A 21,439-nucleotide genomic window follows, 5' to 3' on the forward strand; every position below is an offset into this window, starting at 1 on the left:
ATTCCTATATTGCATTAAAATGGTCCTTTCAGTATGGTGAATCTCCACAGAAACAGTCACCTATTTCTATGTTTTGTTATAGTGTTATACAGTCCCAAGAACAATATCTTTAAATTGCCATCTGTAAGTAATCAGAAATTTGATAATTAAATACCTACTTGATTTTGATTTTTTTTTTCCCCTTGCATAGTAAGCACACATTATATGACAAGGGGGCATTGCTGTTCACATCAGTGCAGTAAGAACCATAGACTTTGTGTAAAGTCAAGAAGCTGAAAATTATTGTGTCACTCAGTAACTAGTCTGTATTCCTCATTGCTGACATCACCATAAAATCATTTTAAGTCTTGAAAACAAAACATTCTAACTTATTTCCAATTAACCAAAATTATTTGATTCTCTAATAGCTCCTATGGGTATCTCAGACCAAAGTCTGCTAAAAGACTTCCCTACTACAGGAAGGCAGTCTGCAGGAGATAAAATCATTGACCTTGAAGCTGCTGGGCAGGGCAAGTTGAAAGAAGGTGGCAGAGAAGATGATGTGAGCCCGCTCAAAACTCCACAGTTAGAGTTGACTCAGGATGGAAAGGTATGGCTTTCTTTCGCACCAAGATTATTTGTTCATGTGGTGTGTGTGCATGTGTGGTTATTTAGTGCCTATCACTTCTAAGCATCACACAGAACACCGTATTAAATATTTGAACAAAACTGTCAATTATTTTGTGTAGGTTTAACTGGAGTATATATAAGGAAAAGTGAAGGCAACCTTCTGAGTTTCTGGGTTTCTTTTAGTGCTATAAATATAACTTGAATTTTCAGGAAGCTTGACTGAGTTCTGGAAAACTGTTTCAAAGCGTAAATGGTACTTTATTCAATTCCTTGGTTTGTTTAGACCTAAAGATTGTTAGCATATCCACAGTTGTATGTGCTATATGAATCTGGGTATATTATGACTGCTTTTAAGTAATTATAAGTGACAATCTTCTTGTTTTAGTAGTTACTGCAGAATTATTTCATCCTTTAAACACTCCTATGTTGAACTGAGGTATAGATTTATATGGAAAGTTGAGTATTTTGGTCTGTTTGTTGCAAACAACCATTTACTTGTCTTGTGTGTTGGAGTTACTGTGGAAGTAGGTCAAAAATTTGAACTTAGATCTTGTAGGATTTCATGTAAAAATTTCCTTCCAGAGTGTCACCTAAAACCTTGGAGTTATGTGATATAATCTGCTGCTCTTCTCTCTGGGATATCACTTCTGTTTTTTCTGGCAGTTCTTCAGAAATTTCTTCCATATTTAAAATAATTTTTTCACACATTTTTGGAAGTTAGCTATCCTTTTGATTCCTAGGGTGAAGTTTGGACTGCTGAGTTTATCCATACATCTTACATGTTCCTACTACATTGAAGTGTAGGAAGGGAACAAATATCAGTGGTTGCATTTTTGTTGTTGTTTGCTAGCTAGCTGAAATGATTTGGAATTAATCTAGGAAAAGGCACACACAGATCTTTCTGATGGGAGAAAAATGGTTAAATAAATTACCGTGTTTTGACTTTGGGCTTGGTAAAATGATGTTTCTCCCTTGTTTCCAAAGTGGCAGTATCTTTCAATCTTTTAATCAAGAAAAAGGAGGAAAAAAACCACAGTATTTTGGGAAGTTGTTCCATGAAGCTGATCAGTAAGGTTTTGTTACACATGCCAACTCTCTGTACAGCTTTCTTTTCCCCCTAAAGCTCTCTTTAAGTCTTAAAGGAAATGGTTACAAACCTGAGAATCAGTGCCAGCTTGTCTTTCATGTACTGCACTGTGCCCTGACCTTTCTGCCAAAGCTTTGAATGTCTGTCTGCTTCCATCTGCTGTAAGTGACTATTGCAGTTCCAAAGTGCACAGTTCTTTACAGCCGGAGAACAAGATGTTCATAATGGGTTCAGTTTCATAATCCATAAAATAAACAAGTTGACTGTTTGTAAAACACAAAGGGATTTCTATTTTTATTTGGCATTTCTATTGCATTAGTAGCGGTATCCCAAAGTAAAAAAAAAAAAAAAATCACTAACGAATAATTTCTTTTTTCTCCTTCTTTTTGTGCCTACAAACTTGCATTTTGTTGTACTTTCATTTTCCACTGTGCACAGAATTTGTTTCTTTGGCTCACTCACATACACCCACCATCACTACCCATCCATTCTGTGTCATCCCATCTCACAAACCTGTCACCTATCCCTGAGATGGACATGCTTTCAGATATTTCAGAGGAAGATCCCCTTGGGGAGCCTGTTCTTACCATTCCAGACATCTTGGAGTGTAATTCCATGAGAGAAACACCAGATCATAATAAAAATAAAATAGGTTTACCAAATAATAACTTTGAATCTATGAGAATTCCTGCTAGTCAAGGCCTCCCTGCTGTGGAGGGAAAAATCCTTAAAAATGACTACAAAGACACTGAGTTGTGTGTCTCACTCAGCTATATCAAATGCTTTTCTTTTAGTTTCCGCTCGCTGCTTGATGAGGATGGTTATATTAGTTTTCCTAGCCTTCCTGATATTTGCATCTCTTTCCTCCCACCTGGCCTTCAGCACTATGTTCCTATAACCTCTCCTTCCTTCATCCCCTCTTTTCTCCTTATCTTTGTGCTGCTTCTCTCTGCTTTCCAGTCTATTCCTCTTTCACTCACATTTTCCCTTCCTCTCGCTCTGTCCCTCTGCTACCTGGAGCCTAAGGCGACTTCATTTAGTGCCTCTTATGACAATGACCTGAATGACAAAGCAGAGGAAGAGGAGGTGTGTAATTCTGTTGCTTAAATGTTGACACTGTGCATAGCTATTATGCTAGCTCTCCCAGAGGCTTCCTCAGTTTTACACACTGACGGGGATATGTGTATGTACAGACCTGTATAAATGTAAGTAGGCACACACACAAACATCTATCTCTTTCTAACTTTTCTTATTTGTGAAAAACTGCCATTCCGGGATTTTTAGGCAATAGGTAGCTGGGGTTTTCTTGTTCGTTTCTTTTCCTGAATTCACACGGCATGCATAATTTCATTACACGTAGCTCAGTATCATTAGAATATAGCGTAGCTTGTAGTTCAAAATGTTTCGGAGCACATAAATCTGAATACTGGAATTGCTGTGAAATAGTGTATCTGCAATTATTATTAGATAGTAACAGTAAAAATTTGTGCTATTTGCACTGTCAGTTTGCGTGTTAAAATGCATGTCTCTTGAATGCATTGACTTTGTAATGCATGTCTCAGAAGTTCTGTTACGATCTGAAAAGTGAAGTTCCTTAAAGCTGAGTTTAAAAAAGTTAGTGCTTAAAAATCACCTTCTTGTTCTGGATTTCAGATGTTTCTGCTCTACAAGGGTTCGCTCAAAGTTGAGTCTTTCTAAAACATTTTAAAGTGCTTTCAGTAATCTCTAGCAGTAGTTAAGGTGGAGACTGATTTGATTCATTAGCTGGGATTGCAGGTTTTGTCAGACTTAATCACCAAAGTCTGAACTTTCTTTGAAATACACTTTCAAAATTGCTGTACGGAAGCCTCTTTCACGCTAATATGTTGCTCCGATCATCTGGAGTGACAAAATGCATCCTTTCCCTATATTTGCTGTGCATGTTAGAACAACACCATGCTAGAAAAAAGGTGGTTTATTTTGATCTTCAAAGGAAATATAAAAATATTATAGAACCAAAAAAGGAGAGGGCTTGTCCAATGTCACACTTAATGAAGTTGTTTAAACTGATTAAATCAATACAATGTATATATTAAAAACACGCTAAATATGACATCATTAAAAACACTAATCTAAGTTTTATAATGAAAAACAAGAATCTAAAGATTTTTTTAATTTTCTGTGACATAAATCAAACCATTCATAAAATAAACTTGCACAAAATAGAATCACAGAAAAGCGAGAAACGAATAAATATGGTATTATACCACAGTATTTATGCATTCACACAATATAAAATGCAACTGTACATGCAATAAGTACACCACTCCTCAGATGTATGTACTTGCACAGTGTTGACTCTTCCTAAGATGAGCAGTTGGTATTTGTACCTTTGGGAAGGCTGGGAGGTGGTTTGCTTTTTAAAGAATGCCTTTCCTTAAGGTGTTCAGAATACTTGTAGGCAATGAAGGTCAGCTATCATTTCCAACAGAGTTCATTTCAGTTCGAGGAAGTATATATTAACCTATAAGAGGGGAGTGGAGAGGCTCGAATAATCAAAAAAATAACAAGACAGTTTGTAAGTACATTTTTTAGGTGTGTGAGTTGAATCCTAGACTGTTTAACCAAAATAAATCATGCATTAAATTCCATTTTCCCATCAACTCGTTGCAGGGGTTAAGGCTTTTACCATAGAAATTATACACATCATCTTTTTCCATTATGCATTCTTAAATATCCATCTGAGATAACACTGAAAAATACAGCAATAGAGGGACATAGTGTGAAACTTCCATTTTTCATGCCACATGCCAAATATTACTTCAGCCATTCTGCGACATCATAGGTGAAGGAAGACCCAAGTCGCTTAATAATTTCAACCTCCGGGGCCGAAACAGGAAAGGTCTGTAAATATAGCACGCTTTGCAGCATTTACAAAGAGATGAAGCTTCTGTTATTCTGTAAGCTTATGTTTATTGATAATTTACAATGTTCTTACATTGGAGGAACCCGAAGAGTAGAAAGCACAGCAGAAGGTGCATGGTGGGTTTTTTGTTTTAGTTTACAATCAAATCTGGCTGTAGCTGGCTGCCTAGTTAGCACCCTAACTACGTTTCATTTCTATGGGTTTTTGTCTAAATAGTGCCTTTTCACTGTACTGTTTTATTTCCTGTATTTGTCTGATTTTTTGATTTATTTTACATTTTCTTGCTGGTACATTTCATGTTCATTTTGATTTGAATTTATTTTTTTATGTGACTTAATTTCACAGAGCAATTCCTTGAGAGTAGACGGGGAAAATATTTATGTCAGACATAGCAATTTAATGTTGGAGGTTTGTATATAATATAAGAAACACTTTCCCTTTTCATGGGCTGCCAAGCTGCATGGGATGGGAGGTCACCTGCAGGCTGTGATGAACACAGTGCATGACATGCATGGGGAAAACCAGCTTGGAAATGTTGCATGTTATGATTCTGGTTTCTGAGTTTTTAAAAGTTTTAGAAAACAAAACAAAACCCTCAGCTTGAATATTGAATGTGTATTTTTGCTAGATGTTTTCAATGTGGCAACTGGGAATAATAGCCCTATTTAGATACATCAAACACATTAGGCCCATTCACCATCCTAAACAGGATTTTTTTTATACATTGCTATTTCAAGTGTGCATCTTCTGTTGAGCAGGGTTTCTGGTTTTCACCAGTTTAATCAACCTTTATCAGATGTGTTACCTGAATGAACATAAGGCACAACCAGTGGTAGAAGTACGGAAAAACTAATTCTGGCTCTGACACTCAGGGATTTTTTAGGAGCTTTGAGAAATGTATGTAAGGATCAGATTTTTAAAGTGAGTACTTAGAAATGTTTTTGATATGTTTGCCTTTTTTTTTCATTTTTTAAATGGAAGCATTTCTTGCTCCCTAAAAGTTGGTTCTTATTGACAATGAGCAAAAGCAAAGAGCTTTGAACAGTATTTTAATGTGTAGTACTATTATTTGTCACTGAAGTAGAGATTTTTATTTTAAGAATTTCCATGTAAATCTGGAGTAATCTATAGTTATAATCAGTATCATATAACTTGTTATTAATAACACAAGCTAGTAACTGAAGAAAATGCAGAGTCCTACTGATGTCTTTAATTTAATTCATCCAAATGGGGCTATAAATAATTCCTTTTGTCACAAACTGTCTTCTTTAAAAAAAAAAATATTTTTGTTTGGTAATAAGGAGGTATGTGGATCACAGTAATCAAAACTAATTTTTTTTGGCTTTTCGCAGCTTTTGATCGCTATTCAAACTTTGCTTGTGTATAATTTACTAAAGCACTGTACGTGTACATTGCATAACTTTGCTATGATCAAGTCCAGGAAACATGCCTTGTGTCAAGCCAAAGTAGTTTTTAAAATTGTGATATGAGAATCGTCACTAGCTTCAGTTGTATAATGGAATATTCTTTGTATAATGCTTTAGTTTGCCCTAAAAACATATTTTAGGGGAACATATTTAGTATCCCTTGCTTATTAATTCTAATTTAAAAGTGAAACATTGGTCCTGTAAAAATACTAACTTAGTGAATTGCCAGAAAGTGGGAAGGTTCTTAATGTACTAAATGCATCTCTGAAGATTCACAGAATTAAGAAATAGATTTGCAGCACCAATAACAGCTTGGTGTTGAATATACAAATGAAAAGACATCAGAAATTAGTAAGTTTGTGTCGGTTTGGGATTTTTCATGACTTGACAATTTTTTTGATCCAAATTGCTCTATCTTAGCCTCAATGGGTCATAATAAAATATAACTTGACATTGATGCTCTGGTGTCCCCTTTGGTGCTTGCCTTGGAAGGTACAATTTAGAGAAAACACCTCTTTGGTAATGAGATTCACAAAACCCACCCATACTTGACAGCTGCATCTGCAATCGGATTGTCAAATGTGGAAAAGTCTTTAAGTCTTTAAATCTGATTTTACCAATATGTCTAGGCCTACGTGATAGGCACAATGAGGCCCTCTGAAGTGAAGCAGGTGTTAGTTGCTTGCATATTTGGCCCTGTGGTATTGTCCTCACAGAAATAAGTATTTTTCATGGAGCTTGTGGTATTAAGAGAGATGCATTTTTATAATGCTCCTTATGTTATCTTTCTTACAGCTGCCTTCAGTAATGTTACTTTTGCAATAAAGCAAGCAATCATTGGAAATGACTAGCCCTTTGAAACAGCAATAATTTCATATTTTGGATGAAATTATTTCTGTTAAATAACCGTACACAGCATTATCTTTCCTTTGTGTTAAAATTTGGTGGTAGTAGTACTAGTGTATTAGTGGCCACAAACAAAACCTTTTGGCCTTAAACTTTTGGATTTTAAGGTGCTCCAAAGAAGGCTAGCTCTCTAAGCTCTCTGTCAGACACAAGGCACTTTCCTTGATTTGGTTCTTCTTTCTTTTTTTTCTTTTAAACTGTTAAGTTTGCTTTTGTTGTCGTGTTTTGTCCTACTTTGTTTTACGTTGCGGGTTGCTAGGACCTGGATAAGACCCAGGATGACTTACTGAAACACCAGGCTAGCATTAGTGAGCTCAAGCGCAATTTCATGGAATCCACACCTGAACCACGCCCAAATGAGTGGGAAAAGCGGCGTATCACACCTCTGTCCCTACAGACACAAGGGGTATGTCACTGCAGACACTTGTCCGCATGCATTTTCATACAACCCTGTAGACAATAGAGTAAATGCATGTTGTCCTTTACATCAAATCTTTGTTTGGCTAATGTAATATTTGTTTATACTAGGTATATGTTAACTTTTTAACACTTACCATTGGACCTGGCTTTAAATAATGTGTGGGATTTTGTTCTTCTACAACAGCTGGAATAGAATCACTAGAAAAAGTTGGAAGCAATGGCAATATTTTGCTCTGTTTTAAGGACAGCTTAAATTTCACTGATTTACACAGGTGTATGGAGTTAATTTTTCAGCAACAGTAAAACATTTCACTCATTGTTTCTCCTTAACTCTTCTTAGCAGCCTCTACACAAACAGCTATCTGACCTGTGTCATTCGTGAAGGACTTTACGCAATCATTTAATTTACAGTGTTGACTTCCTCAGGATGTATTTAGTGTATTCGTTAAAATTCATTCACCTTAGTATCTAAAAAGTCTGTAAAAATGAATTTACCTGTTTTTTCTCTATAATTCCTTTGTGACTGAACCTTGAAACAGCAGTTTGGAAAACTGTTTTCCAAAAAATATCATCCTACATATTTGTGGGGGGAAAAAAAAACATCCAAATTGCTCTGGCTGTTCTTAAACTTTTAATTTTGTTACTTCATATGCTTCTTTTATAGAGTAGAACAGCAAATCAATCCTCAAAAGCAATTAGTTTATCTTCTATCATTATCCTTTTTCACTGTTATACCTACCCCTCCCCACTGCAACAAAATTATTCCTCTCATCTTTCAGTATTACATTAATATCCCTATCTGTAGTGATATATGCATAGGTTGCATAGGTACAAATTTTCAAATGTCTGAGATACATTGTCTCACTTCGTAATCACAAATATCTTTTCAGTTAAAACAGGCATTTAGATAAAAACGTAACTTAATTTTTGTGTGCATTTTCTACATTGATTTTTTTTGTGTTGAAGTTGAGGCCCTTCGAAATAGCATTTTTTATCCTTGTATTTTTTCCCCTCATGTAGTATGTTGTGTTGTTTTCAGATGGTTTGGTTTTATGTTGATGTGTATTGTGTATCTGTCTCATTGCTTGTTGATTTACACTGGTTTTACAAAATGAAAACCAAATAGAAAAAAGGAGACCACATTTTCCAAGTGAAAACATTGCCTGGGAAGGAGAAGCAATGGACTGCAATGCCACGGATTGCTGGAACAAAACCAGAGGAAATTGATAAGGTGGCTGCCCTGAAATCTACTGCCTTCTTGCTGCATCTGCTGTGGGCTAGCTGGGGCACTTCTTTCTTTTTCTATTTTTTTCTTCCTGATGTCAGTACTGAAAGGAGAAGTCGTAAAGCAAGATTTGTTTATAAGAATGCCAGCAATGTTCTGCTTAAACACTAAACTGGCTGTGAAGTTCTGAATGGCTCCTGTTTGAAAAAGAACACTTTTGGGGTGGAAAATTACTGTATTTTATGTGATTTGGATGAGAGCAAAACATGTATTTCCATTTGAGATGGAAATAATTGTTTGTGGTTATTTAACACTTAATACAAGAATTTTTCTTTCACATATTTACTATGTAATCATTACTCAAATCAATAATGCTGTAAAATGCAACCAGGTTCCAAGTACCTCCATGCTTCTGTACCTCTTCTTTTATCCTGGAAAAGGGCGGATTTTTCCTCCCTCCTAAGCTGCTTAACATCTATGCAGTGAAAAAGCACAATATAATTAGTGGGACTTCTAGCAGTAGGATAGTGATGACATGTAGCAATTGTGATGTTGCTTTTTTACATTTCTTTTGGACTATTTTCTACCACCTAGGTAAAACCGATTGTAAGGCTGTTAGTCCTATTTCAGTAACATCTATAAAAGCAGGTTTGGGATACAGCGTATTTTGATCTCAAATTATTTATTGATAAGAAGTTTGGGGTGGAGTTCTTTGTTACCCCCAATTTTAAATTTCCTGGTATTATTAGACGTTTCTCAGTCCTATTCCTGGAAGGTATGTTTTCCTGCCTATCTTTAATGATAGCTGGACAGTAGATAAGAATAAAGCAAGAAAACCACTGCTAATATTCTTTCTTTTCTTCCTGCTTTTGCTCCAGTGAAAATAATTGCAAATAAGTCATTTTCTGTGTATAAGAAATGCTACTTTGGATATATCTCATTTGTACCACTGTACTCCTGTATCACTGTACTCCCACAAATGCACAGCATCTGTGACTTAATTGCGATGCATTGATATGTATGTCACAAAACATATGGGCTACCGTATAAAGTTACGGTTATCTAGAATCATCACTTTTTAATCCCCATGCCCAGCCTCCTCTGCTTATAAACAGTATTTCATGTCAGAGTATGTGCCTGTGTGTTAGAAGACATTTTGCCAGGAAGTTAAGCATCTTCAGAGGCTGATGCATTGTTGTAAATACAGTAATTGATTCAAGAGTGCCAATTCTATCCATACATTTAGTAATTAGTACTAAATGTCTCACCAGGGAACAGGGGCTACATTATGAAGCAAATTGCGATTGATGTCTTCCTTTTAAAAGATTAGAAGACCTAAAAATTTGATGGTGGTAAACACAAGAAGATGAGGGCATGTGCCTGTCTTTAATTATTATACATATGTGGAGAGAGATGCATACAGTCTGACCACATACAAAATAAAATATTTTTTTCTTTACTGCTTTGAGTGGTTAGAAAACACGTGGTGCCAGAGTGTACGGTAGAAGGAGCATCATGATCATAGTTTGTTTTCTTGATGCAAGCTATTAATAGATTAACATTACAGGGTGCAGTGAACTAGGGAAAGAAAGTGGGGATGAGGAGTAATACATTGCCCTGGTGCATAAGGGAAGATTTAATCAACTTCATTCCCATAAAATTTTCTTAGCCACCTTTGGAATACGCTTTAAATTTTACCATAGGGAAAAAGAAATAAAAATTGAAGCTATTTTTCTTTTCCTTTTCTGATCTTCTGTGTGCCATATGTGTAGTACTGTATGCAGAGTAGCATGGTGTAACTTATATAAGTGTTTAGTTTCTATATTGCTAGCACATAAGTCTACCCTATAGCAGTTACCTGCATGGCATTTTGGCTTTTCTCTGACATGCTTCTCTACCTTGATTGTCTGTGTTCCCATTTTCTAAGAGAGAAATGTATGTTATTTAATGTTGGCAAAATGTATGTTGTGTCCATGTTAGGTATTTGTTGCATTATTGGCTTTTTATGTTAACTTTCTACTTGTAAGAGCTTGTGGAGGGAAAACTGAAATAAATAAAAACTTAGCTTTTTCAGAGCCTTGTACCCATATGAATCTTAAAAGCTTGTTTTAATATATGGATTCCTAGTACTACAGAAACTAGATCTGGCTATAAACATAATTTATGCTTTAAAGCGATGTACCCTTGTACGTATTTGTGAGTAACAGTTTTCCCACTAGAATGGAAAAGGCTTTTGAAAGCATTGTTTAATCAGTGCACATTTGCTCAGTTTGTTTCTTTTAAGCTTTTGAAAGCAGCCTTTAAAAGCTCTAATGTGTAAATTCCTCTGAGCATTGTGTGTGTGTTGTTCAAAGCCAATATACCTGAGTACCTGAAGCTCCAGAAATGGGAATTAGTGTGCTGAGAACGGTAAATACAGGACTGTTCAGGTAAACTGTTCCGGTTAGGAAATCTGTGGAAATAAATGTTTTTAATGTTTATAGTGTGAAATAAAGAGCAAAAGTATCTGTGGTGGGCGCACAGTAGGAGAGCGTGCCTGTGACTTGTGGTCATAGCTGTGTGCTGCCATGTTCTGCCCTCACCTGGAGCACCTCCGGTGTCTCCTGTGCTCGTGCAGGATTCTCCGACGCAAATCCGTGTCTCTGTCGTGTCCTCTCGCATGCCCGCCCTGTCCTCTGTAGGTTCTGCCGCTCTGTCCGCCGCTGGCTAATTCTTTCCTTTCCCTTCTCTAACTGTCTAGAGCCTAGAAGAAGAGATAACGTCCATTTTATTTAGCCAAGAAGGCTTTCGCTCCGGCCCGGCCCGGCCCTTCGCCGCAGCCCGCGCGGGGCCAGCAGAGGGCGCTGCGGGGGAAGAGACCGAGACCGGCTCCGACACCGCCGCCTCGGCACCGGGCCCGGCCCAGCCCGCCCCGCCGACGCCCCAGGTGCCTTCCCCGTCCTAAATAAACTTAAACATGCCCGGGGGCTGCACCCCGCTGCCCTCGCACCCGGGGCGGCAAGCTGCTCGCTCCCCGGGGCTTGCGGAGGAGATGCAGCTGAGGAGCTTCGTGCTCCCCTCGCCGCGCTTCCGAAGCAGCGGTGGGCTGGTGTTCCAGCATTGCCAGGCGTGCCAGCCTGCGGCGTAGGTGCTGTGCTCGGTGAACAGCCGTACAAGCTAGGATTAAGTCACAGATGGTGTGTTGATTTGGTGTTCCCGCTGCCTGAACTCGAATTTACATTTCTAAAAATACATGAGATCAAAAAACTGCGTAACGGTGGGCTTTCAGGTATATCCATCATAAATCATTTTGCTGTGGAATAAATACTAATACAGTTGCTTTAATCTCATCATTTGAATCCTAATGGGATCATCTTGGTAGTCACATACTGCTATTTTGACAACATACAAGCCTCAACAGTCTCCCTCCCAAAGATGAACAACTAATAAAATCTTAAGTAAAGGTTTTTTTGTGTTGATGATAAACTGATAGTGGAATGCAGCTTTTTTTTTTTTTGACTTACCCATAATATTGTAATATTACTTATTTCTAATTTAAGAGGAAATTCTTTACTCAGAGGGTGGTGAGGCCCTGGCACAGGTTGCCCAGAGAAGCTGTGGATGCCCCATCCCTGGCAGTGTTCAAGGCCAGGTTGGATCAGGTGTTGGCAACTTGCTCTAGGGGAAGGTGTCCCTGCCTATGGCAGGGGGTTGGAACTGGAACTGGGTGGGCTTTAAGGTCCCGTCCAACCTGAGCTGTTCTATGATTCTAATTCCAAATTTAACTGAGATAAGTAATTGCCTCACTAGCATCACTGACCTGTGCATTCATACTTTTATTTTTCAGTCTTTCATAATTAAATTCTTATCCCAATTAATAACATCTGTAATTCTTACCTACTTTTGAGCGATATATTTCAATGAAGTAGAAGGAAAGGGGCATAGTTTTGTGTGAGTCTTACAGTGAGTACACAGTACCTGTCTAGTGTCATATATATATATGTTCCTAAAGCTTGCTTGGAGAATGTTATGCTATTGAAAGGGGTTATGCATTGATTTTTGTCCTCTTGATTGCTTTTTGTTTCACAGAGACATGCTTCCAGAACAGAAGGGCCTTGCACTGGAGTCAGCGATGCTGATAAGGTTCTACTGATTTTTCCATAGTTAAATTTGGCTCTAACTCTTAAAATCCATCTTCATTCTTTCCTTCCTTTTTCAGCTAACCATCACAACCATCTTTTGTCTTCTATATGACATGAACCAGCCATCAGCTTATTTTGTTTCCGTCATTTTCATTTATTTATATGTTCTACTTTTGTTTTTCCTCATCCATGTTTTTTGTGCAGAGTTCACATGAGACTCTGGACATAGTGGAGGAGAAGAAGCAGGCAGAGGTTGGGATAGAAGAAACAGTAGTCGTAGACGAAACCGACAAAGGGAAAATGCAAGTTGCAGCTGATGCTGGGGAAACATGTAAGGTGGAGCACCTATCAAAAAAGGACTCTTCTTCATTGCCATCATATAGTAGCAGCAGCAGTAGTAGTGAGAGTGAGGATGAAGAGGTGGGAGAATACCAACCACATCATAGGGCAATTGAGGAAGTCATCAGGGAAGAACAGGAAGAAGAAGATGATGTGAAAAGGAGAGAACTTGAAGAAAAAATACAGCATGTGGAAGCCGCACCACAAGGCAGTAAGCTAACTGTACCAGTTGAGAGCACACAAGTTACAGCTGAAGATTCGTTCCAGGAAAACGCAATTATCATACCTACAGAAGAAAAGAATTTGTCAGAGGAAATTAAGGAAGACTTAAGTGAAGAAAAGGAGGAAGAACAGCTCAAACTCAATGGAGACGTGTCTCATGTTGACATTGATGTTGCACCACAAATAATTTGTTGTTCTGAGGTAAATGGTAGAACAGTTTGACGACTAGATTAAGCAGAGATATTTCTTTGGATGAAAATGTACCTGCCTTTCTTCTTCTCCTATTCTTCCAGCTCTTCTGGCATCCAACAAGATTCAGATCATTTGGAAGGGGAAACCACTGATGAGCAGTGGAACTGTCTCGTTCAGTTATGGTTTCTGGCTTTTTGCTATAACTGGGTGAGAATCACCAGTAAAGCAAACCTTCTGAAGACTGCCACCTCCTTTTTATCTCCCCCTTATTTTATATACGTATACATAACACATTATTTATGTTTCTAACGGTTTAAGTCCTGTCTTGTCTATTTGTCAATTGTTTTTGACACTTTGATGACGTGTAATTGTAATTGGAAAATTATTGGCAATTGGAGTTAGAAAACATCCATTGCAGTTTTTGTTCTTTTTTTAACTCATTATTTGCTGCTTTTCTTATCTTTGTTTCCTTTTGAAGAAATGTTACAAATTTATGGACTAGACTTAGTATATATATATATGTGCGTTTATGTATGTGTATATGTGTATTCATATATATCTCACGATCTTACTGTGGAGTCTTATAGTGCAATAGATTTTTAGGGAAGCATGGGTTGGTTACAGTCACAATCAGCTGTTTTAAGCCAACAAAGGTTGAATGGTTCATTATTGCGTAAACTTCATAAAGAATCAGAAGAGAAAAAATGAAGTGCAGGAATGCATGTCTTTGTAAAGTGGACATGATCTTCTGCTGAATTTTTTGAACAGCTGGATATTATTTTTCCTACTTGTCTTACAGTAGTGACTTTTTGTTCAATTAAACCCAAACAACTTTCTTTTGTTGTATTCTGCTTGCAGAGTTCCAGGTGTTCTGATTAATGATATGAAAAAATCAGTTTACAAGACCTTTAGAAGCAGGCACCCACGTTTCCTAAAGCATAGCCTGTTTGGAGGGAGAGCAAAAGGGCCTCTGTGTGTGCAAGAGTATTTGAGGGAGGGAAAGGATTCTTTTTCCACTAGGATTTCCCCTGCTGAAAATCCAATTGTAAAATTTGTTTTTCTGTTCCACAAGTAGTGCACATTCAAAAGTTAGTTTTGCATTATTCTTGGAATTTCTTGGACTTATTTGCAATCTGACTAAGTAATTCTACTATAAATATCATTAATCTTGGAAATATCTATCTGAACTATCTATCAGTTTCTTATTTGATGGAACTTTACACAAACTAAGATTCTTCCTACTGATGCTCTTTTATACATTTTAAATACCTATGTTGAAACTTGGTTTTAGCGATTACCTTCTGTGATATTTTCTGTTGGTGAAACAGAACTTTAGCAAAGCTTGTTAGGAGACATTTTTTTTCCTATTGTGGATGTGTGTGGGTAGAGGGCTGGTTTATTAGTCGTCATTTCATGGTGCTTATTACATGCTTTTCAACTGGAGAAAACAGTCCAGTACTTACCTTATTCTTATGCTTTTCATGTGGCTTTGATTTTACTTTCTAGTTCCACTTTACAAACTTTCCTCTTATGTCTTTTGAGTTGATTGTCTGTTTCTTGCACCATAGCCTCCAGTAGTGAAAACGGAGATGGTAACCATTTCAGATGCCACACAGAGAACTGAAATCTCCACAAAAGAAGTTCCGATTGTTCAAACAGAAACTAAAACCATCACATATGAATCTCCACAGGTACAGTGGCAGAGTGATTTGTTATATTAAAGTTGGGCTTTATTCCAATAATTTGTAGCCCCAAATGTATAACGTCCAAGAAATGCTTTTCCAAAACCTATACTTCTTCTAGCAGCTAAGATTATACTTTGGCTATGAATTAGTTAAGTGAAATGTGTATAGACAAAGCAATATTACTGCTAAAGTTCTGAAAGTCTTTTTTGATAAAAAAAAAAATAACTTAGTTGCTGCAAATATATAAGTTGTATTTAGGTTTGGAAACTTGGTTAAAATATCTCATTAAAGCACTTAACTTTGATAATAAATTTTCCACAAGAATGAACTGTAACGGTTTACTGAGTCTATGTGACATTGTGAACTTGGATGACTTCTACTTAAATTTCAGTTCTAACTTTTCCATTTGAACTAAGTAATAAGTATGTGTTTAGTAATAAGAAAACTTGCTTTGACTCCTATGAAAACACAGCTTTTAAATACCAAAATACGAAAATGCTATTTTTCATCTTACAGTTTGATGGCAGTGCTGATGGCAGTGCTGGTGTGTTGCTGAGTGCACAGACAATTACATCAGAGTCAATTTCTACTACCACAACCACACACATCACCAAGGTAAAATGGATAATTTCTCTCTGAAGTTTTTTTAATTAAAAAAAGGCAAAAAATTCCAAGTCTTACATGAAATCTCTGATACCTATATATCTGCTAAATTATTGAAGAAAGCTGACTTCAAGTGGATTGGATTAGTTCTAGGTACATGTGAAAGTTGATTTTTCTGCATACAGTTTTTGAGTAGAAAACCCTTAATGAATAAACAGGAATATCTGGGAACAGGATGGGAAAAGGTAGAAAATGTGATTAGTTTTTTTCGTCTTTCATGTTGGTCTTATGTCTCTTGTCTCTCATGTTGGTGCTTGGCAAGGAGAACATACCTATATTTCTTGTTTCGGTTCTGTCATCGCTTGCTGGTATCGTAGAGAATCTTTGTTAACATTGCTGATGTGGCTGAGGTCCACAGGAGCCCTGCTTATGGCGTCTCTTATAAGGATGTACTGAAACAATGTTTTCTCAGACTCTGTGTTGACCTTCATTTGTGCCCTTAGGTTTAGAATGTGTTTAAAAACAGATCATACCACTACATTACTTTCCAAGCATATTTTAGTGCTGAAGTATGTGCTCTGCATTCCATGCTTGAAAAGAAAAGGAAAACTCAGTCTTATCAGGGCATCACATCTATTTCGGTCTCATGTGATGTTTAATGCCGGAGTATGTTAGAACTACTAAAGTGTTGTTTTTATTCATCGTTTATGTAAATATCAAATTTTTGGAGTGCCCCCACAACAAAGTTTCCAGCTCTTGTCTTTAAACTCTTAAAATACTTTTTTCAAGGTTACAGAAAGCACTGTTTACAGTGAAGCAAAAGGGAAGAAGGAAATGTAAAGTGTTAGTTTGGGATTTTTTTCTTCCCAAGACAAGATGTTTCACGTCATCAGAGAATGGAACAATAACCTGTTGCTGACTGTATAAATTAAGCAACCAGATATACTTAATATTGAAAGTTGTATTCATGGAATGACACTGGATGGATAACGTTGGAAATTTATCAGATGAAAGCTGCATAAAATAAAATCAGCTCTGAATTTACAATGACTACATTTCTTTAGATGGAATAGCAGCCAGGTCCTTCTCAGTCTCTTGATCCCTTTTGCATTCATTAAGTCGTCACTGTTTTAAGAAAAATCTTTATTCAAAAAATTGTGATATCATGGATATAATTTTTTTAAAATAGATATTTCCATGTCAAGTCCACATGTGGATGCTTCTTTTTGGAGGGAAACATTAAAGAAAATAGCTTCATTCTTGTCTTCTCAAATATGATGGCGATGACCATAACACAGTAGTTCCTTATATTTTTGTAGACTGCTTATTGTCGATCAACAGGCTCTGTGAGCTTTCTAAATGAACTTCATATTTTACATCCCAAACTGTTTGTTTTTGATAAAGGTGCCTGTCAAAATAGTTCTAATTTTCAAATGGTGTTCTTGACAGGCTTATATTGCATCTTTTCTAATAAAGGCCAGTGGATCTTGAGAAGTACTTTATTTTTTTCTATTATGCAGGCTCATTTAAAATAAAACAAAACAACCACCATACAATTTTGTCTGTGAAAATTTTTGTGTGCTAAAATTAGAGTGAGAAATTAAGAAACAAAGCATTAAATTATTTCCATCAACAATGTGAAATATGTTGAAAACTTGACACTATGGTATGTGAGTTGAGGAGAAAAAAAAAGGATTGTGCTTGTATTATATCATATGGGATTATTTAGTGAGTATTATTCATTAGAAGCCCATGCTGGATAGATTGAAATCAAAGACAAGAATTTTCCTTGTTGCCAGATTTATATCGTGGAAGAGCCTGGAATTCCTGTTGGTCTGCATATCAAGATCTGTTCAAACTTGGGCTCCAATAACAGAAAAAACTCTCCATTACTTGTTTTTTAATCAAGTTTTTTTTAACAATTGCTAGAGTGTGACTAATTGCATAACTGAAAAAGGATGACTTGGCACCAAGATTACTTACTACTGACTGTAGTCCAGTGACAGAGAAATTTACTTGCTTCAGTGCCGTACCGGAAAGCTTACGGCCATATAAAATAATTACACAAAGTTGTTTTCATGTGTTTTTTTGTGCCATCTGTAGATGGTAAAAGGTGGGGTATCAGAAACAAGAATTGAGAAGCGAATTGTCATTACTGGAGATGGAGACATTGACCATGATGAGGTGAGTATGTAAGCTGCTAATACTTACAATGTGTTATCAATAGTCCAATGAGTTATAGAAGATTTTTCAAAAACCTGAAGTAGGACAAAGGTGGAGAACAGAAGGATGTAGAAAGATCCTGAGACTGTTGATTTCAGCAAATCTGTTGAAGTATGGTATTTAGCAAATAGAGAGCCTGTAGAGTAAAACTGAGAGTTATACGCATTTTTAACTTTGCATTATAAACCATGTGAATAGATTTCTTACTATTTTTTACAGGGACTGCTTATTTTGGAAGAGACTCACCTAGTCTAGTGCCGCTTTTGCCATTTGGGAGGAAAAGCATTACTAAATCAATTCTGATACGTTAATCTAGGCAGATGGGAGTCTCTACTGCTTTGTGTCAGCAACATCTAAATGCAGAGTTCGTCTTGACTGAAAACTTTGAAATATGTAAAGACAAAAACTGATTGAATGTGAAAAATAGTTTTTGACTTGTATTTACGGAATTCTATACAACAAAAATAATTGTTGATCTGCTGTAATCATACATTTGATCTCTATCAGCACCAAGGCAGTTATATTTTGATACCGTCGCAACAAAGGTTAAAATTACTTCTACCTGCCCAATTAAGAAAGGTGAATTCAATAAGTACACAGAAAAAACATTGAGAAAGTGCTATTACCTATTCTTTGTAGTGATGATCACACTTTTTTTAATCTAAGAAACTATAGTGGTAAAGTCAATCAACAGTCACTGCATAATATAAGTGGAAAAGCCTACCTTACACATAAAGATTCAGTGAATCCGATTCTAACTTTATGGAAGCTACACAACTCAACAAGGTTTAATTTAGCTTCTTAGTGTAATATAGTGAGAGCTTTCAGGGAATTTAATTTCAGATTTTGATCTACTGCTAGAAAGTGGTTCTTGACAAGTTCAATCTCTTCTTGAAACTTATAATTAAATGACAAGGTTGTTCAGCATTAGGCATGGCCCTTGTCTGCCTTTACATATGTTCAATGCACTTGGGACATCAGAAAAGGTCACATAATACCTTTAGAGTATAAGACGATGCTTTAGTAAAAACCATTCTCCAAGTCCTTCTTTGTTTTGAGATAAATGGTTAGTGAAGTAGAAAATTATTATTTTAAAAAAATAAATCACTGAAACTCAAAGCAGTGAGTAGCTCTTAACAGATTTAAGAAAATTCTACCACAACTTCTTCATTTGATATGGAGCTCTACAGAAGCACAAACGATATGATGTGTGTTCACTCTTGTCTTTTTGCTCCCTACATCTCTAAAAGACTTTTCAATAGGAGAAAAATATTTTAATTTTGAATTTCAGAATTCGAGTGCTTTTAACATGTGTAATTTAGAGATTAGAAACCTCTGTTTTTTCATTGTTAATCATCTGATGATCAACACTGGTTAATAAATCTCAATAGCCACTCTCTTTTAAATCCTCACTTACACTAAATAGCTTACATTTGGCCCGTTATAGAATTCAAACCAATAAAAAATATTAGAATTAGTACATGAGTAAACACCAGTATTGTACCAATGCATACGATGTGTTCCCCTGTACGTGTTTCCTTAGTATGACATCCTTGTTTTGTCTTTGTCAAACCTGTTGCAGAAATTCTAATTCTTCCAGTATAAAGTAGTTTTTGTCTTCTGAGGTAAGCTAGAAAAGTTACAGGGTGACTTTAAGGTTATTTGCTACTTTGGAAATTTGGGTACCTTTTTGAAGCCTTTCTTAAAGTGTCATGGTTTTTGGTTTTCTGTTTCTTGTGGTTTTTTTCTAAGCCCTCTCAAGCTCAGGAACTTAGACTTCTGAATATTTCTTATCAGAATTGCCAATGCTACACACCTATTCCCTGGCCCTTTATTAATGCCCTTTTTCTGTTGTTGATTTACATAATTTAAATATGGTTGCAGGCCCTGGCACAGGCAATCAAAGAAGCCAAAGAACAACACCCTGACATGTCTGTCACAAGAGTAGTGGTGCACAAAGAAACCGAACTTGCTGAGGAAGACGAAGACTAAAATCAAAAACTCAAAAACATCCTCAAGCAAATATTTCAGGTAAACTTATGTAATGATAAACTTATGCTACTTTTTCTATCAATATTTTCTGTTACATTCTGTAATAAAAGGCTTAGAAAAATATGGGGGGATCTTTGGTATATATTATCACAAAATAATGAATTGAAATAAGCACTAATAGAAGATCATTAGTGTTGAGCAGTAACAGAATTGGTAATAGAAGACTTTTAGGTTCTTGTTTCAGATGGAAAATTATTGTATGTTCTTCAGTTTTAGAACAATTGGGTTTCTATCTGAACACTTCCTTTGTTGATAAAGGTCCAAAAAAAAATCCCATTCTTACTGAAAAACAAGTCTGTTCCATATGCAGCCATCCAGTGGCGTAAAACTAAAAGCTAAGCTTAAACAGGGAAAATGTGTTTTTCCTTATTGTTGTTTGACTTACATGAAAAAACAATGCTAGGAAATCGGTGGTAAGGATAATTTAACATATCTTTAGAGTCATTAAAAAAAAAATTAAAAAAACTCAAAACAGGTGGTTTGGGCTGTGTCTAAGCATGAATGAAATCAGTATAGAAAGTTTCTTTACTGATGAATGTAATACTTGTCATTACCAATAATTGTACTTTTATTGGATGTTTTATGAGTTTTATTATATTAAAGAATTTACTTTAGGAAACAAAAATTAAATACGAAGTACTACCTGAAATTTATTTCTACTTGAGCAGTATAATCCAGGCCTTGACCATCTAGTAACCTCAAACTATTACCAAAAATCTGTGACAGTCAGTATAAACTGTAGTGGCCCAGGTCAGAATTCTTTAAAAAAAGTATATATTTTTATTAAAAAAAAGTTTGCTATGTTGATTGACAGAATCCACAGTGCCACAAAACAGCTCAGAATTTAGATATTCAGAAGGAAACAATATTTTTGTTGCTACTAGTAAAATTTCTAGGAATAATAATTTTTAAAGTACTGCTGTTCTTGAAGTATTCACCAGAAAGATCACAAAGAACACTGAATAAAGTGCTGTCGTACTGGATATAGGCTAATGTGAAGCCCGGCATCAGCTTTGGTGTTTAAAGCTTCAGGTTTCTTCAGCTTGTCATACTAGCTGACGTCCTGAAACTGAAGCTTCAGTATTTTCAAACGTGATTGGTTTGTTGACTGTAGATTCAGCTTCAAGGAAAAAATATTGATTGGAAACGTTAAACAACAATAGGAGAGATTTAAAAATAAGTAAAGTTTTAAACAGTGATGTTTTAAACCTTCTTTTTGGAGACCTCTCTTTCTACTGATGAATCTCAGTGTTTGGCTACCAGAGGTATTATTGGCTGCTATCAAGTGGGCAAACTCTGTCAGTGTAGGGTTTGAAGTAAAAGAAAATATCTGAAGAAATGAAAATCATCTTTATCATGAAGTAGAAGAAAACTATCTTGTATTTTTTTACAGCAGTTAGTTTTCTCGATTCTTATTTCCTCA

The 21,439-nt window shown here is 36.2% G+C and overlaps 2 protein-coding genes across 23 annotated transcripts in view; both read left to right on the top strand.

Moving 5' to 3' along the window:
* Nucleotides 1-21,439, top strand: part of EPB41L2 (erythrocyte membrane protein band 4.1 like 2) — a 113,166-nt gene that overhangs the window by 88,084 nt on the left and 3,643 nt on the right. For 7 of the 22 annotated variants that reach the window (XM_080583834.1, XM_080583823.1, XM_080583840.1 and 4 more), the window contains 11 exons: nt 408-589; nt 4,947-5,009; nt 7,194-7,340; nt 8,481-8,585; nt 11,320-11,505; nt 12,648-12,701; nt 12,905-13,462; nt 15,022-15,144; nt 15,655-15,753; nt 17,845-17,925; nt 19,849-19,995. In XM_080583834.1, the coding sequence (XP_080439960.1) occupies nt 408-589; nt 4,947-5,009; nt 7,194-7,340; nt 8,481-8,585; nt 11,320-11,505; nt 12,648-12,701; nt 12,905-13,462; nt 15,022-15,144; nt 15,655-15,753; nt 17,845-17,925; nt 19,849-19,956 (1,706 nt within the window). In that variant the 3' untranslated portion in view covers nt 19,957-19,995. The remainder of the gene's footprint in view (nt 1-407; nt 590-4,946; nt 5,010-7,193; nt 7,341-8,480; nt 8,586-11,319; nt 11,506-12,647; nt 12,702-12,904; nt 13,463-15,021; nt 15,145-15,654; nt 15,754-17,844; nt 17,926-19,848; nt 19,996-21,439) is intronic. The other 15 variants (XM_080583824.1, XM_080583844.1, XM_080583825.1 and 12 more) reach the window with 11 other exon arrangements.
* LOC308191465 (uncharacterized protein) lies at nt 2,069-4,940 on the top strand (the record flags this gene model as incomplete). The annotated part of the gene is made up of 1 exon (XM_080583856.1): nt 2,069-4,940. A coding segment is annotated over one exon (735 nt), but the record flags the coding sequence as incomplete, so codon positions are not given.

The sequence above is a fragment of the Anser brachyrhynchus genome, assembly GCF_964034855.1.
Source record: "Anser brachyrhynchus genome assembly, chromosome: 3".
NCBI classification, from domain to species: Eukaryota; Metazoa; Chordata; class Aves; order Anseriformes; family Anatidae; genus Anser; species Anser brachyrhynchus.